At 45.5% G+C, this 15497-nt stretch overlaps 1 protein-coding gene across 2 annotated transcripts; it reads left to right on the top strand.

Moving 5' to 3' along the window:
* The first annotated feature begins 216 nt into the window (after window positions 1–216).
* LOC306838888 (transportin-2-like) lies at window positions 217–14577 on the top strand. 2 transcript variants are annotated; one of them, XM_079367300.1, is made up of 26 exons: window positions 217–345; window positions 2351–2450; window positions 2941–3016; window positions 3287–3436; window positions 3655–3761; window positions 4278–4411; window positions 4645–4726; window positions 4810–4932; window positions 5125–5243; window positions 5341–5401; window positions 5487–5658; window positions 5750–5902; window positions 6625–6850; window positions 7038–7209; window positions 7458–7544; window positions 7706–7813; window positions 7899–8057; window positions 8141–8228; window positions 8346–8444; window positions 9110–9145; window positions 9441–9536; window positions 10056–10131; window positions 10264–10363; window positions 10450–10524; window positions 10953–11101; window positions 11305–14577. In XM_079367300.1, the coding sequence occupies exons 2-25, from the start codon at window positions 2352–2354 to the stop codon at window positions 11058–11060; spliced, it is 2706 nt and encodes a 901-aa protein (XP_079223426.1). In that variant the 5' UTR covers window positions 217–345; window position 2351; the 3' UTR covers window positions 11061–11101; window positions 11305–14577. The 2 variants fall into 2 exon arrangements, with proteins under 2 accessions (XP_079223426.1, XP_079223427.1); XM_079367301.1 differs by lacking the exon at window positions 9110–9145.
* Window positions 14578–15497: the final 920 nt, after the last annotated feature.

The raw sequence follows: 15497 nt of genomic DNA, 5'->3' as shown, positions 1-15497 counted from the left end.
CTTTTACCATATTTATGATTGCTTGAGGAATCGCCTTAATAACTGTTGAATATTGTTTAGTTGTACATTCCATGTTGTATTTTAACATTAAATCATTGTATTCAAGCAAATTCCCCCCTGAATCCATTAAATGTAAAATAGACATACCTCTTAGTGCTTTAACTAAATCTCGGGAAATGTGGCTTGGCCGCTCCTGTAATCTCGCGTGATTACAGAAATGAGGAGAGAACGGAAGCCGCCATAGGACAATTTCAGTCGGCGTGCTCATTTTGAACAAGAGGAACCGCAACGAAGCACGGGAGAAGAGCGGCCTAGTACCGACAATTCAACTTTCAAGGCAATATTGTACGTATAGCGTCGAAGAAAAAAAACACACTTTAGACATTTTAAAAACCCATCCGACCGCCTCATCGGGTAAGGTGATCTGTGAAAAAGTACGTCAAATCCGGCGACCGTTACTTAGCATCAGCCGGGCTAGCATCGTTAGCGTCGTCAGTGTGTTAGGGTGGCTTAGCGGCTAACGCCAGCTTGCAAAACGTGCTCACCAAGTTTGTGACCATTACCGACAACCACAGTCAATATTAACATCCGCGGTGCCTCTTAGGACACTGGTTTTAGTCTAATTTATGAATGGATGCGTTAATTCAAGGCTGCTCCGTGTTTTTAAGAGGAGCGATAATTGCTTCATGCCGGGCACATTGTGAAGCACTCAGCCCTGTCGACTAGGCCTCAACAAGAAGGACAACTTTAGGCAACGTTTACTTCAAGTTTACCGAGTTTAAAGGAGGCATCTCAACTCGTGTGTTATAATAAAATGACATTATCGGGGCAGTTTACAAACTAAACGAGGTTAAAATGTAAGTAGTTTAATCGCACAGACTCACTAGCTTTAATCGGCGGCCCTGCGACTCTGTTTCCGTACAACTTTTTTCCCTCTCACCTTGGCTAACAGCAAACTGACCTAACCCTTAAATTAAGCCTCGATGTGATCTGTCTTTTATATTAAAATAAACAGGTTTCAATGTTTGATCTGCATTTACTGAGACATCACGCATTTCTTTAATTTACACTGCGTTCACGTGGCGGCCGAAAAAATCGGAAAACTTGATGTCCAATGTGAGGCGGGACAACACCTTTTTAAAAAGTAAGAATAATGTTGATTCACTATGTCTGGAGTGGTTGTAATCGACGTCAGATTAAACTCAAATGTACCGCACAGAATTGATGCCTTCATTTGGGGGGAAAAACGTATTTTCCTGCCGAGGTGTAATTTGTAATACGCTGAAAGACGGCCACCGATAGTTAATGTCCGTGTTTAATGACCCAGATTAGACAAGAGAAAATAGACTTTAAAGAATTGGAGTGCATGTTTCTGTATTAAAACTTTAAAGGTTGTAAACGCATCTAAGTGGGAAGAATTACTTCTCAACTGAGAAATCGGGACTCTCCGAGGAGCACATGAACGCAGCATTAGACTGGGGGGGGGGGATTAACTTGGAGCGGTTAAGCCGGGTCACAGAGATTTTAGCTGGTCATGTTGTCTGATGTCCCCGTTTTCGTGTCACCAGCCGGTTCCCAAATGATACTTTAGGGCAGCAGCGTTGTTGTTTTTGTTCCTTTCTTCGCCCCTCACCTGGACCACCAGGCCTCCTTTAACTTCCTTCAAGGCTGTTTCCCAGTCTTACTCGACAGTTTAATATATGGCTTGTTTGCACTAAATAGACTAAGTTAACTCATACATTTTTTTTGCCTTTTAGGGATCATTCTTTCGGCGTTGCATCGAGGTCACAGGTCTGCAAAAATGTCAAAGAAATGCAGCTGACCTCCATTTGCTTACTTTGTTTTTCTTACTCCTACTTAACTTTCCAAAATATAAGAATATACTTTACTGTATAACATTTAAAGCTCAGATTAATTAGTACCTTGCTCGTTCTGCTTTTGTTAATTTGTTCCAAGTGAATCTACCAAAGATATAAATAAAGCTTTGTTTAAAAAGCCCCATGACACAGGGTAAGATTAAATGCACTACGTTGGTGTAATCCGGTGCTATTTATATTTGGGAAGATGAGCCAAAATAATGTTTCACATCGAGAATATTCATAGTGTAATATCTCTGAGGACTTTAATGCTGTGTATATAAATCCCTTCCTACCCGATCATACGCGTGTGGACCTTTTGGAGGTGATGCATCTCAAACATCTGACTTCCACTGATGGTGTTTGTATTCATACTGTCTGATCCAAATACCACAAGCTTCCCGTGAGCTCCCTTTTGTTGCCCTCCTCGGATATCTAGAATAGCAGCAGCACAAGTGAATGTGGAAACATGTTTGTTATCGTGTGTTTTGCAGGATGGAGTGGCAGCCAGATGAGCAGGGACTCCAGCAGGTCCTCCAGCTGCTCAAAGACTCTCAGTCGCCCAACACAGTCACACAGAGAGCTGTCCAACAAGTATCCTATTACAACAGTGCTGTAAAGCTGCTTTTATGATATTTTTACGACATGCACGGTTGAACATTTAACCCCGGTGCAGAGGGATATGAAGGGTGTATAAAGTGAATTTATTGTTACCAGTGCTGTCGTATAGAGAAGAAGGTCCAGTGTTTCATGAGTTGGGGACTCAGTAGTTTTGATGGGAGGAGGCAGATCGTGTGTTGCCAGAGAGGGTCGATATCTGACAGTTGAGTCGGCTGCACAGCTGGACCAGCTCATTTTCCACTCAGAGAATAAATTGCTCTCAAACACTTTGATTGTTGACCTTTATATGGGTTTGGATCTGAAGCTGTTAGTGTGCAAATGTATTGAAGTAAACTCTAAAAACCTTTTTTTTTTAATAAAGAAATTGTACATTTAAAACCTCCAATAGAAATCACATTTTTCAAAAGTCAGAGGCTTCATTCAAACTGCTCTAAAGTGACGTTGTCCTTAACTGCTGTGCTAGAAACTTGAACAACTCAACCAGTTCCCCGACTTCAACAACTATCTCATCTTTGTCCTCACACGACTCAAAACTGAAGGTGAGTAGCTACATGTTGGTTTTGTACTTTTCTTTAAGAGGTGGTGCAGGATGACGTGTGAGTGGTTGTGAACTGTTGTGCTCAGACTGATATGAAAAGGAACACTGTGTCTGACTTTAAAAGAGAGCTTTATTTTGAGAGAGAATCCATGCAGGTTATCGGTGTGGTGCATTTATATGCTGCACATTTTGACAACCTTACCATCGATGTGTATAATCTGGGCTGTTCCACACACTGACTGCTTTTTCTTCTTCCCCGTCCTCCTCTCAGACGAGCCGACTCGCTCTCTGAGCGGTCTGATACTGAAGAACAATGTTAAAGCTCACTACCAGAATTTCCCCCCGACGGTTGCCGACTTCATCAAGCAGGAATGTCTCAACAACATCGGAGACCCCTCGCCACTCATCCGTGCTACAATTGGTGAGTTTGTTGTGTCGGTGCCATTTTCATCATGAAATCCTGTTAGTGAGCGTTCCCTCCTCTCACCCTCTGGAGATGATTAAAACATAAAACCACCTGAGTGTCTGTGAAGCTTTTTGTATTCATACTGTCTGATCCAGAGCTGCTGCAGAGCAAACTGCTCCCGCTCACATTGATACGTCGCATCTTGAAGTCCTCTTCACATCTTCTGCTTTCAGGCATCCTGATCACGACGATCGCCTCCAAAGGAGAGCTGCAAACATGGCCCGAGCTGCTGCCTCAGCTCTGCAACCTGCTCAACTCGGAGGACTACAACACCTGCGAGGTCTGCACTCAACCTGACCCGCCTCTTTTCTCTTGAGTTACTCTGAAGCTGTCAGAAGTAGAACTCAGGGTCCTTTGGAGCCCCAAACATGCACTCGTACAAACCTCCTTTTCTCGTTAGTCTGGGCTGGTTAGATCTCTGCTCTGGGTAAAAGTGGGAATGTAGCCTCGGGCTAACCGAGTTGTATACAGATGCATAATGTAACTGTTTGATTTGTCACACCCTGCTTATTATAACAAGCTAACAAAAGTGTAACAGGCATCAATAATAATAAACGTGCAAACACTCAGTCCTTAAAAAACCCAGAGTGAGTTCACATGAACTCTGAGTTAGAGGCGTAGCTGTGTGTAGCAGGGCTCTGTTGGTTCAGCTTCATTCACTGACATGATTTCCAGTCACCTGCAAAGTGGCGCTGTGAGTCGGTGCCTCCGACGTTTCTGATGCGCTCTCGTTCTCTCCTCTGTGTCTCTGTACGTTTTTGATTTGACAGTCTCTCTGTGTATGTCCGTGTCTCAGGGCTCGTTTGGAGCACTGCAGAAGATCTGCGAGGACTCGTCCGAGCTGCTGGACAGCGACGCTCTCAACAGACCGCTCAACATCATGATACCCAAATTCCTTCAGTTCTTCAAGCACTGCAGCCCCAAGATCAGGTAGAGAGGGCGTGTCAGCGCCCTGACAGGAGGCGTCACTCTGTCACATATTATGAGACAGTTTGTCTACTCTTGTAGTCAGAACGTTTTCTGCAGAAATGCTGAAAGTAAATTTTATCAATGTAATTTTGACCTGATGTGATGTCCAGATTGATGGCTGCATGATGTTACGCCAAGACACTGTGCATGTGATTTTATGTTTCATTGACTTCGTGTGTGTGTTGTCCCTGCAGGTCTCACGCCATAGCCTGTGTGAACCAGTTTATCATCGGCAGAGCCCAGGCCCTGATGGACAACATTGACACTTTCATAGAGGTGAAGTGTTTTTTTGTTTGTTTTTTTTCCCTTTGTTGTCTTTATTTATGACGTGTTAACATTCCCGCCTTCTCTCCCTGCAGAGCCTGTTTGCGCTGGCAGCAGACGAGGACTCTGAGGTCCGAAAGAACGTGTGCCGAGCTCTGGTCATGTTACTGGAGGTCCGCATCGACCGCCTCATCCCCCACATGCACAGCATTATCCAGGTAAGAGCGGGCCGAGCGCTCGGTCAGTAAATGCACCTCCATGCACCCGGACATGATGACACACCCAGCTCATTGATTTCCAATGATACCTTATAAGTTCCTATTGTTTCTGATCCGGCTCTGTGCTCGTCTTCCACACGTCACATGTTGTTTCCTTCTCCGTCCTGACTCGCTCTCGTCTCTGTGCTGCAGTACATGCTGCAGAGAACCCAGGACCCCGACGAGAATGTGGCTCTGGAGGCCTGCGAGTTCTGGCTGACTTTAGCAGAGCAACCCATCTGTAAGGAGATGCTGTCGGGACATCTGGTGCAGTGAGTGAAATAGTCTTTGTTGTGTTCTGATTTGATCGCCCTTCAGGAGGTGAGTTACAGTCATCACTTCATTAACCTGTTCTTCCTGTTGACGCAGGCTGATACCCATCCTGGTGAACGGGATGAAGTATTCAGAGATCGACATCATTTTATTGAAGGTGAGCGCTCTTGTCATGGTCATACCTGATGTTTTCTCCTCAGTTAGAAGAGAGCCACAGGTTTAACACGTGCACGTGTGTCCAGGGTGACGTGGAGGAGGACGAGGCCGTGCCAGACAGCGATCAGGACATCAAGCCCCGTTTCCACAAGTCACGCACCGTCACGCTGCAGCACGAAGGCGGGGAGGGCGAGGAGGGTGACGACGATGATGACGACGACGATGATGATGACGACACCCTGTCCGACTGGAATCTGCGTAAGTGTTCGAAGGAACTCAGCAGAGCACAACGCCCTCATGCTGTCAGCATGGTTGTAACTTGCAGTCTCTCTCTTTTTTGTTTTTTCAGGAAAATGTTCCGCTGCAGCGCTGGACGTGCTGGCCAACGTGTTTCGTGACGACCTGCTGCCCCACCTCCTGCCGCTCCTGAAGGGCCTGCTCTTCCACCCGGACTGGGTCATCAAGGAGTCTGGCATCCTGGTGTTGGGAGCCATAGCTGAGGGTAAGACTGTGTGGAGTTTAAATAAAACACAACACCCGGGGTGTTCTGGAAGCATTCAAAAGGACGGTAATACAAAGCGCTCATTTCCTTAAGTACCTGAGTGAATTATAAAAAATAAAAAAAAAAGCTTAAACCAAAGAATCCACACTCACTTCTGCATGAAATCACTGAAGTGTGAAGGCCCCGAGGGTTCAGGGCTTTCCCTTCAATACGATGAAGAGAGCGTGCACCTTTTGTTGTTGCAGTCTTATCCTGGACATGATGAAACACCCAGCTCATTGATTTACAATGATACCTTTAAGTTCCTATTGTTTCTGATCCAGCTCTGCACTGACTCTGCAGCTCACAGAGACCCCGGTTTCAAAGGTGCACCCGGGGACCTCTCTGCCCTCCGTGTGTGAACGTACACAAGCTGGAGTCCTGTAACGATCACTGAACAGCTCATTGTTTAAAATCCATCTGAGACGCAGTGATCCAAGTCTACATGTTATAATAACACACTATAGGAGGTAAACAGTTCCTCCCCTCTGCAAAGAAACATCATTATGAGCTCTACACGTTAGCTTCAGGTCAGTGAGTTTGTCTTTGGCTCTCTCACAGAACAAAGGCTGCACAGAGACGATGACACAATACAAAGACTGAGGTTTTTAATGATGAGCTCGATGTTTAATTGAGTGTCAGAAGCTTTAGATTAAACGCAGGCTCGTTTGTTCCTCCTCCAGGCTGCATGCAGGGCATGGTGCCCTACCTGCCCGAACTCATCCCTCACCTCATCCAGTGTCTGTGTGACAAGAAGGCTCTGGTGCGCTCCATCGCCTGCTGGACTCTGAGTCGCTATGCACACTGGGTGGTCTCCCAGCCCCCTGACTCCTACCTCAAGCCCCTCATGACAGAGCTCCTTAAACGCATCCTGGACGGCAACAAGAGGGTGCAGGAGGCTGCCTGCAGGTGAGCAGACACCCCCCCCCCCCCCCTCTCTTTGTTGTTTGTGGAAATGATGACAATCCCAGCTCATTGATTCACAATGATACACTTTGTTCCCATATTGTTCTCTGATCCACTTCCTTCATCTGTCAGCATCACGATGGAGAAACCTCCACGTGAATATTAATTAGCCGTGCGTCCTTTGTTTTAGTGCGTTTGCCACTCTGGAGGAGGAGGCGTGCACCGAGCTGGTCCCCTACCTGAGCTTCATCCTCGACACTCTGGTGTTTGCGTTTGGGAAGTATCAGCACAAGAACCTGCTCATCCTCTACGACGCCATAGGAACTCTGGCGGACTCAGTGGGTCACCACCTCAATCAGCCGGTACGTGCCGCCGCCGTTCAGACGCTTTGACATGTTGTGCACAGACGCACGTGACGCACGACCTCGTTTGGTGCGTCACGCTCGCGGTGCCTTCCATTCTGGAAATGATGACAATCCCAGCTCATTGATGCACAATGATACATTTTGTTCCTATAACCTCTGATCCAGAATCACAGAAAGCTTCCCCTCATCGTTTGACTCTCACAGTGCCACAGAAACAACTCAAACATTTGTATCTGTTTTTTCAGGAGTACATTCAGAAGCTGATGCCTCCTCTTATCGCAAAGTGGAACGAGCTGAAGGACGAGGACAAGGACCTCTTCCCTCTGTTAGAGGTGAGAAGTGAAGGTCGTTTGTAATGGAGCACTTGAACTCGTGTCAGGTTGAGATTCAGTTTGAAGTTCTTGACATTACAGTGACTCAGAGGAAGATGAATCAGGCGTACACGCTGGTGTCCATGTGGTTCCTGTTCTCATGTGAAGTGCGTCTCTTTCAGTGTCTGTCGTCAGTAGCCACCGCCCTGCAGAGTGGCTTCCTGCCTTACTGTGAGCCTGTGTATCAGCGCTGCGTCACTCTGGTCCAGAAGACTTTAGCTCAAGCCATGGTGAGAACGCCGAACGTGTAAAAAATCCCAAAATGTTGAATGAAAATCGAAGAAGAGGCTTTGAACCGTGACTGCCTTTTTATAGATGTACAACCAGCATCCAGACCAGTACGAAGCTCCTGACAAGGACTTCATGATCGTGGCCTTGGATCTGCTGAGCGGCCTGGCCGAGGGTTTGGGGTCGAGCGTGGAACAGCTGGTGGCTCGCTCCAACATCATGACTCTGCTCTTCCAGTGCATGCAGGTACGACACGACGTCTCTTGTCGTTCATGTGAGATGGAACCAAACCTGAGTCCACTGCTCATCTTCAGAGTTTGTGTTTTCAGGATACGATGCCCGAAGTGAGGCAAAGCTCGTTCGCTCTGCTCGGTGACCTGACGAAGGCCTGTTTCCTCCATGTGAAGCCCTGCATCGGTGAGTCAGAGAACACGCAGCGACACGGGCGGCACGTGTGCAGCCTGTCGAGTCATTGATGGTCTGATGTGTGACCTGTTTGTAACCTGCGTGTGTGTGTGCGTCTCGTTCCTCCAGCTGAGTTCATGCCCATCCTGGGACTCAACCTGAACCCCGAGTTCATCTCGGTGTGCAACAACGCCACCTGGGCCATCGGAGAGATCTCCATGCAGATGGGTAAGAAAGCGAGCCTCTCTGGTGCTGAGGATTCTTCGTTGAGGGGTTTAGTTGACTCTAAAGAGGCTCCGTGTGTGCGTCTGGATATGATGAAAACACCCAGCTCATTGACACAAGATGATACACTTTGTTCCTATTATTTCTGATCCAGATTTAAGCGCACACACTCGGAGCGAGCCAATCAGACGTGTCGCAGCACCGTGCTTCATTGATCAGAGGTTCCTCTCTGAGTTGTTCTTAGATTAAGAAAGGTGTCGAACCCTTCAGGAGGAGAATCACAAAGCGCTCTGCCTGTGCTGCTCTTTACACTTCTAGCTTTGGTTTGAGACACACAGCCTGACAGTGAGTGTGGCTTTCTCTGTGTCCTAACACTTAATCCATGAAATAGTTTAACCCCCGGACCACCCTCATGCATGTGTGTGCGCGTGTGTTTCTGACTCAGCTGACTTTAGTGGAAACACTTCAGACCGTTTACTGGGGATGTTTTGACCAATGGGGGGAAACTAAGTGTGCAAAACTGGATTATTTTTTTTTTTTGGCACCAGGAATGTCCCCAAAGGTGAACTAAGTTAGTGTGTTTTTGTGTGTGGGTGCACGCCTGCATGTCCAGCAAGTCAGTGTGAATGATCCAGTCAGCCCAGTGACCCACTCTGTGATTTTTGCAGGCACAAGTGTGAAGCAGCAGACAGGGGAGTGTCCTGGTGAGTGTAGAGCCACGAGGCGAGCGGTCGTGTCAGAAGAGATGTTGATGATTGCCTGTATTTATTTATTTATTTAACTTTTAGCTCAAAGAAGAATGGTCCTGACTCTGGTGTCATTCATTTAGATGTGCAGGTGTTTAATTAGAATGAAGGCAGCAGGTATTCTTTAGGGTGTAACTTCTTAAAGGTCACTCGTCCCGTGTTCTAAAGAGAGATGGTTTTATTAAAGCTTTAATATCAGATTAGACTCCTTTCTTCCTGTGCTGCTGATGTTTTAACTCTCGTGTGTGTGTAGGTGCAGAGATGCAGCCGTACGTGGGGATGGTTCTGCCTCACCTGGTGGAGATCATCAACAGACCCAACACGCCCAAAACTCTGCTGGAAAACACAGGTACGCCGTCAGCCCTCCACATGAAAGGTCACCATGAGGACGGGGTTACGAGCTGAGACTTTAGATCAGAGTGAAGATTAAAACATGATGAGCTTTTCTTTATTTCACCTCCTGAGGTTAAAAGCTTCTTATTGAAGGGAGAAAGTACATTTTAGATTGAAATAGATCTATGACTCGGCAAAGCATCACAGTCGATGCAGAAGGAAGCCGACAACATTCAACAAGCGTTAACGTGAAATCCTTAGACGCTCGCCACATTCTGTGATGATCTCTCATCAGACATTCGAAATCTGATTTCACCATGTGGATGACTTTAGAGTCTGAGACTGTGGGTGGAGCTTTTTTTAAAGTGGACCACGTTCCTCCCGAACACTGAACTGCTTGACTCCAGCTGAGCTCCCTTCATGTGGTCGGACCCGACACGACCTCAAACTTTGTGTTCTGAAAAGATGAATCGTACCGAACAGCATGAAGCTTGAAAAGCACCCGTTGGTCATGTGACTTCTTTCTTGTGTGCAGCCATTACGATTGGTAGACTGGGATACGTCTGCCCTCAGGAAGTCGCCCCACAGCTGCAGCAGTTCATCAGACCATGGTGAGTATCATTCACAAACACTGAAGGGGAGTGAGCTCTCATCGAGCGGTAAAGAGGAAACGCATTCTGCTTCTGGATGAAGGGAAATAAATGAATGTCATTGAAGCCTGTGGGACTGTTTTGTCTCGTCAGGTGCACGTCGTTGAGGAATATCCGAGACAACGAGGAGAAGGACTCTGCCTTCAGGGGAATCTGTGTGATGATCGGGGTGAATCCTGCAGGAGTGGTGCAGGTGAGACTGTTTGAGAACTGTTGAAGATGGAGGAGCTCTGCCTCTGTGTGCAGCACCTTTTTAAAGAGTCTCCTTTGTTTATCCAGGACTTCATTTTCTTCTGTGACGCCGTGGCCTCCTGGGTCAACCCCAAGGACGACCTGAGAGACATGTTTTATAAGGTGAGCGCCTCGTCAGAGTGTTGTCCCGCCCTCGAGCTCGCCACGTTCTGTGATGATCTCTCATCAGACATTCGAAATCTGATTTCACCGTGCGGATGACTTTAGAGTCTGAGACTGTGGGTGGAGCTTTTTGTTTTTAAAGTGGACCATGTTCCTCCCAAACACTAAACAGCTTGACTTAAGCTTTTAATCGGGCTGTTTTTTTTTTGTTTTTGTTTTTTCTGGGAATTGATTTTCTTTTGAAAAGCTTAAAACACACGGAAGCCTGAAGACTTCATTAAACAGTGGGTTTAGTCTGCTTAGCTCAGTAAACAGAAATACTGAGGCCACAACATAACACCTTGTTAATGCTGACAGAACTCTTCATTCCTCGACGTTGCAGGATTGTTGGTTTCAAACTGTATTCTCGTGTCCCTTCCCTCCCAAAGATCCTGCACGGCTTTAAGGATCAGGTCGGCGAGGAGAACTGGCAGCAGTTCTCGGAGCAGTTTCCTCCTCTTCTGAAAGAGCGCCTGTCTGCCTGCTACGGCGTCTAACCCAGACACCCCCTGGTCCACACAGGACACAGACCTGTTAGGTACGTCGCCCTCAAACATACCAGCTCCTCCCACTTCTGGAAATGATGACAATCCCAGCTCATTGATTCCCCATGATGCATTTTGTTCCTATAACTTCTGATCCAGACACTGCTTCACTGGAGCTCCCTCCCACATCAGCCTTCATGTCTTCATCGAACGTGCTGCTAACGCCTTGTTCCTCGTCCTCTGCTTGTCTCCTCAGGTTCTTATAGGGGAGGGTAACTGGGGAACTCATTGCACTGCCCAGACTGTGGGGAGAAACGAGAGCTGGAGGGATGTGACTGGTCTTGATCCTCCTCTCGGCGGACGGCTACCTTTCCCCCCCGCCCGGCGCCGTGTGTGTCTCTCTGAGGGAGGGTGGGAGGAGGGTGGTGGGTGTGGGAGGGTAAACTGGGGATATACATATACCTCTCGGATTAAACACCTCACTAAATCCAACACGCTCAAAAGTGACTTTCGCCAACAGCACCGCAGGGATCCTAGGTAGGTAGGCGAGGAAAAAAAAAACCCCGGGGCCGGCTTCTTCGACCTGTCCCCTTCCTCGATTTGATTATTCTGTTCAGATAGGTAACGGCTGGGAGGGGCGGGGGGGTCAGATAGGTACATAAACAGGGATTATATCTGAACCAGCATATGGTGCCACAGTCCCAAACACCAAAATGCACGCAGTCAGTAGAATGACTCACATGTGGATGTGTTTAAAAACAGGCTTGTGCCAGAGGCTAAACATGCTTTTACTATGAAACAATGCAGGACGTGTGCACAATCATTTGCACCTTTTACCGCAAAATTTGCATAAACTGTGCGTTGTGCAAGAACATGGGTCTTTTTTTTCTCTTTTCACATGTACATTCAGCTGAATTTAATTTCCTCCCTCTTCCCTTGGTGGTTTAATTCCTCTCAATTTTTATTTTTTTCTTTTCTTTTGAAGCAAAAAAAAAAAAAAGATGCAGTAGGTCTGTCCTCTTAAAGTTTCACCTCCGCAGTTTCCACTTAATGCATGTCATATTTTCACCTCATCAGTGACGCATGTTAGAGTAAACTTCTCTTTATTTCCTCGCCTGATGTATTACACGAGGTGTCGTCAGATCCGAGCGGAGGCGTCCGGCTGCTTGGTTCTTTAGTCCTCCCGTCGATGCGTTTTGTCTGATCGATATAGCTTTACAGAGGATTTCTCTGAGGAGAACATCTGCAGGTAGATTAACAACAGGAGTCTGACGGTTTGGGAGAAGTGTTGAAATACTGTAGGCATGTTGAGAATCCTTTTTGCTGCTGCTGCTGCTTTGTTTTTAGAGAATTTACAAACCAGACGTAATGAGAGCGTTAAGACATCACCAAGAATGAATTGGTTCTTACTGATAATGCACTTTTTTTGTAAGAAATTTAGAACTGTAAGACGTACAGTAATAATATACTGATCTTGATACATAGTTTTTTTTTGATAAGTGATTTTAGGACTGTTAAAGGCTTGCTAAAGTAAGCGTAATGATGACGTTGAGCAAGGGTAAAGTGACTAGGGTAAGACTCGAGGCCTCTTCACATCCTTTTATAATGTAGCTCCTAAAGAGGAGGGAGACGTCCTGATGACACTTTTTTTGCCTCCATGTCCCTGTGCGCCTGTAAATCCACATCTCTTTGTGTTCATCGCCCGCACGATCTTTTTGTCCATCGAGCCATCCAGGTTTTCTCCACTCTCACCAACCATTGCATGCTTCTTAGTGTGGCTCCTTTTTTTCTTTCGTAGTCGTTTTTATTACCGGCCGGTTTCGGAGGCCGTTTCAGAGCTTTGTCGATGGCGATGCAACTCTCAGCTGGACCAATAAGTTACTCCGGCTTCTGCTCGAACTTGTGATTGTTGCCGCCATCTCCTTCTTGCCCGTTGATACTGTGTAGGATTTACCTGGGAATACACTGACTCCTATTGGTCCAGCCCTGACACTGGTTGGCTTGTTTGAGAGTGGTGGTGGTTCTCCAGCATTTCTTTGAGTCTTTTTGTCCACAGTTGACGGCTGTGAAGGAAGTGTCTGTATGTGTGCCGTTAGCTGTAAAGGTGTGCACGTGAGTACTGCTTAGACGTTAAACTTTGCACCAGCCCTACAATAAAGCAACTTTCAGGGAGGAGTTAGAAGTCATGCCCGAGTTGGCCTGAAGGACGATCAACATTTGCCTGCCAGTTTGCACGGGTTCGATTTTTGTTCCACTAAAAGAACGTACGTTACGACGGACTTTTAGAGGGTGAGATTCCAGACAAATCTGAGATTACGAGAATAAATTCAGTAACATTCAGAAAAGCGAGTGGTAACCGTGAGGAAGTCCTAGAAGTACAAGAGTGAACGTCTTCATTAAATCAGAACAAGTTCACTGCTCTTACTTTGAGAGCGATCTCAGAGGAGAGCTCGACTGCCTCCGCTCAAACCAGGAGTTCGATTATTTTATGAAGTTATACTTCTGCACAAGTCTCTCAAAGGACTGAATACTCGATCTCTGTATTCTAATATTTCTGGTAATTTAGCATGAAACTATCTATGGAAGCCCTCAGCAGACAGGCAGCAACACATTTGATTTAACGGTTTCTTTCTGCGATAACATTTAAGTTGTATTTCTCAGGATAACTCTTCAGGATAACGCTGGTTTTCCTGTACCATTAGCTCTTTATGATGTTGGCTTGGGGCTAAAAGTTGGACTCTTTGGGTCTCTTAAATATCATTCTTGTAATGTTAGCCCCTTGAAATGTTTTTTACCACTCGTACTAAAAGTGTTTTTCTTGTAACTTGAAAGACATTCTTCTCAGCTGAACAAACCTGACGCCTTTTGATGAACTCGCGTTGGTTCCTCGCTCACGTTTTTTAAACGTCGTTTGGCGTCTTCTCCATGTTAACTGGCAGGCAGGTTTGGGACTCCAACATGGCCGCTCTCTAACAGTGTGTGTGCGTGTGTGTTTGGTCACGCTAACGCGAGGCTTTCCCTCTCGTCAGTGACGTGATTACACACTAAGGTAAACCGAATTCAAACAAAGATGTCCACAGGTTTATTTTAATTTTTTTTCTTTTTCTTTTGATGCTCATGTGAAAGTTTAGTTTTTATTTATTTAGTTTTTTTTATTCGTTTTAATTTTTTTGTGCTCTGTTGCACAAATTTTCTTTTGGACTTTAAAAGTTTTCTTTTCCTTTTTTTTAATTCTTTTTCTTTAAAGAATGATTTTGTTTTCGTTGTTTTATAGCGGACCATTTGATATTGTCAAACTGAAAAGATGTTTGGACTGAAGACGACGAGGAGTAGGTGCTCGGTGCAAACCTCGGGGAAAGATGTGGAAACTTAATTCATGACTTTGTTTCGATCTGATGTCAAGGCTGGAAAGTGAATATGATGTAGTTCCTTTTTGCTCAACATGTGGTGCAGGTGGGAAGTTATCCGATGTATCCCTTTTTATTTAATTTTTTGTGAATAGGGGTAAATAAATTTTCTTTTCTATTAAGCACTGAGTCGACTGTTCCTTTAAAAACCTACAACTTTAATATTTAGGTTTTAAAACTTTCTACAGTTTATTGATTTATTTTATTTATTTTTAAGTGTCCTAAGCTCAGCCGTCAACACGTGGTAGTACGTTCATATCGATTCTATAACAACATACATTAGTCTCAGAAGCTCCACAGACGCGCACATCTAGCTCTGACATTTGCTTTAACGCCTTTAATTCCTCTGAAGATGACACATCGAGGATCACTTCATCCTCTAAATACGCCTCGGACGTTCAAATTGAAGGTGTGAAAATGAAATGTCGGGTTCGATAGATGCTTTATTGATCCTGAGGTAAATTCACAGCAGACATGAAACCTTTGTTACATATTAAACATGCTCAACACTCACTCCCACGCCCAAAGACTGAAGGAGCATCCCTGGATGAATATTCAAACTCCCCCTGCATGAATCGGGGTCCAAGGTGGGTGCCCGCCCCCCCTCTCCCCCCCCGTCCAGAAAACGTCTGGACACACCCCTGGTCATACAGAGCTGATTTGTTTTTGGAAAATTTCCAGCTCTCTATTGGCTTATCCAATAAATGTTGCACTATCTGGGGTCCTTTTCTTCAACATGTCAGAAGGATTAAGGTTCCTCAATGTGAGAATGTAGGATATGTGACCAGGTGGGCTTAACTTTTGTATTAATTTTTCTTGTTTCCCCCCCCCCACTTTATTTTAGTTCTTTTTGTTTTTAGTTTTTATTTACTTCTATTAAGAGGGTGGGGTTATGTGTTAGTTCTGTTTATGTTTGACTGAAGAATTGTTTGTAATATACCCATGTAAATCTGTTGGAAAAAAAACAACCAATAAAATTAAATAAAGAACTCATTGTGTTATTGTTTTAGAGGTGGAGTGGGAAAAACAAAACATTTCTATA

This window comes from Symphodus melops, assembly GCF_947650265.1.
Source record: "Symphodus melops genome assembly, chromosome: 17".
Classification (NCBI taxonomy): Eukaryota; Metazoa; Chordata; class Actinopteri; order Labriformes; family Labridae; genus Symphodus; species Symphodus melops.
This window is presented reverse-complemented; position numbering and strand designations above follow the sequence as displayed.

Bases quoted from the DNA above. Each gene is read 5' to 3' on its own strand.
- LOC306838888 (XM_079367300.1), top strand. From the start codon at position 2,352: ATGGAGTGGCAGCCAGATGAGCAGGGACTCCAGCAGGTCCTCCAGCTG. The intron at 9,146-9,440 runs GTGAGTGTAGAG...GTGTGTGTGTAG, and splicing joins GCAGACAGGGGAGTGTCCTG to GTGCAGAGATGCAGCCGTAC. The intron at 9,537-10,055 runs GTACGCCGTCAG...TCTTGTGTGCAG, and splicing joins AACTCTGCTGGAAAACACAG to CCATTACGATTGGTAGACTG.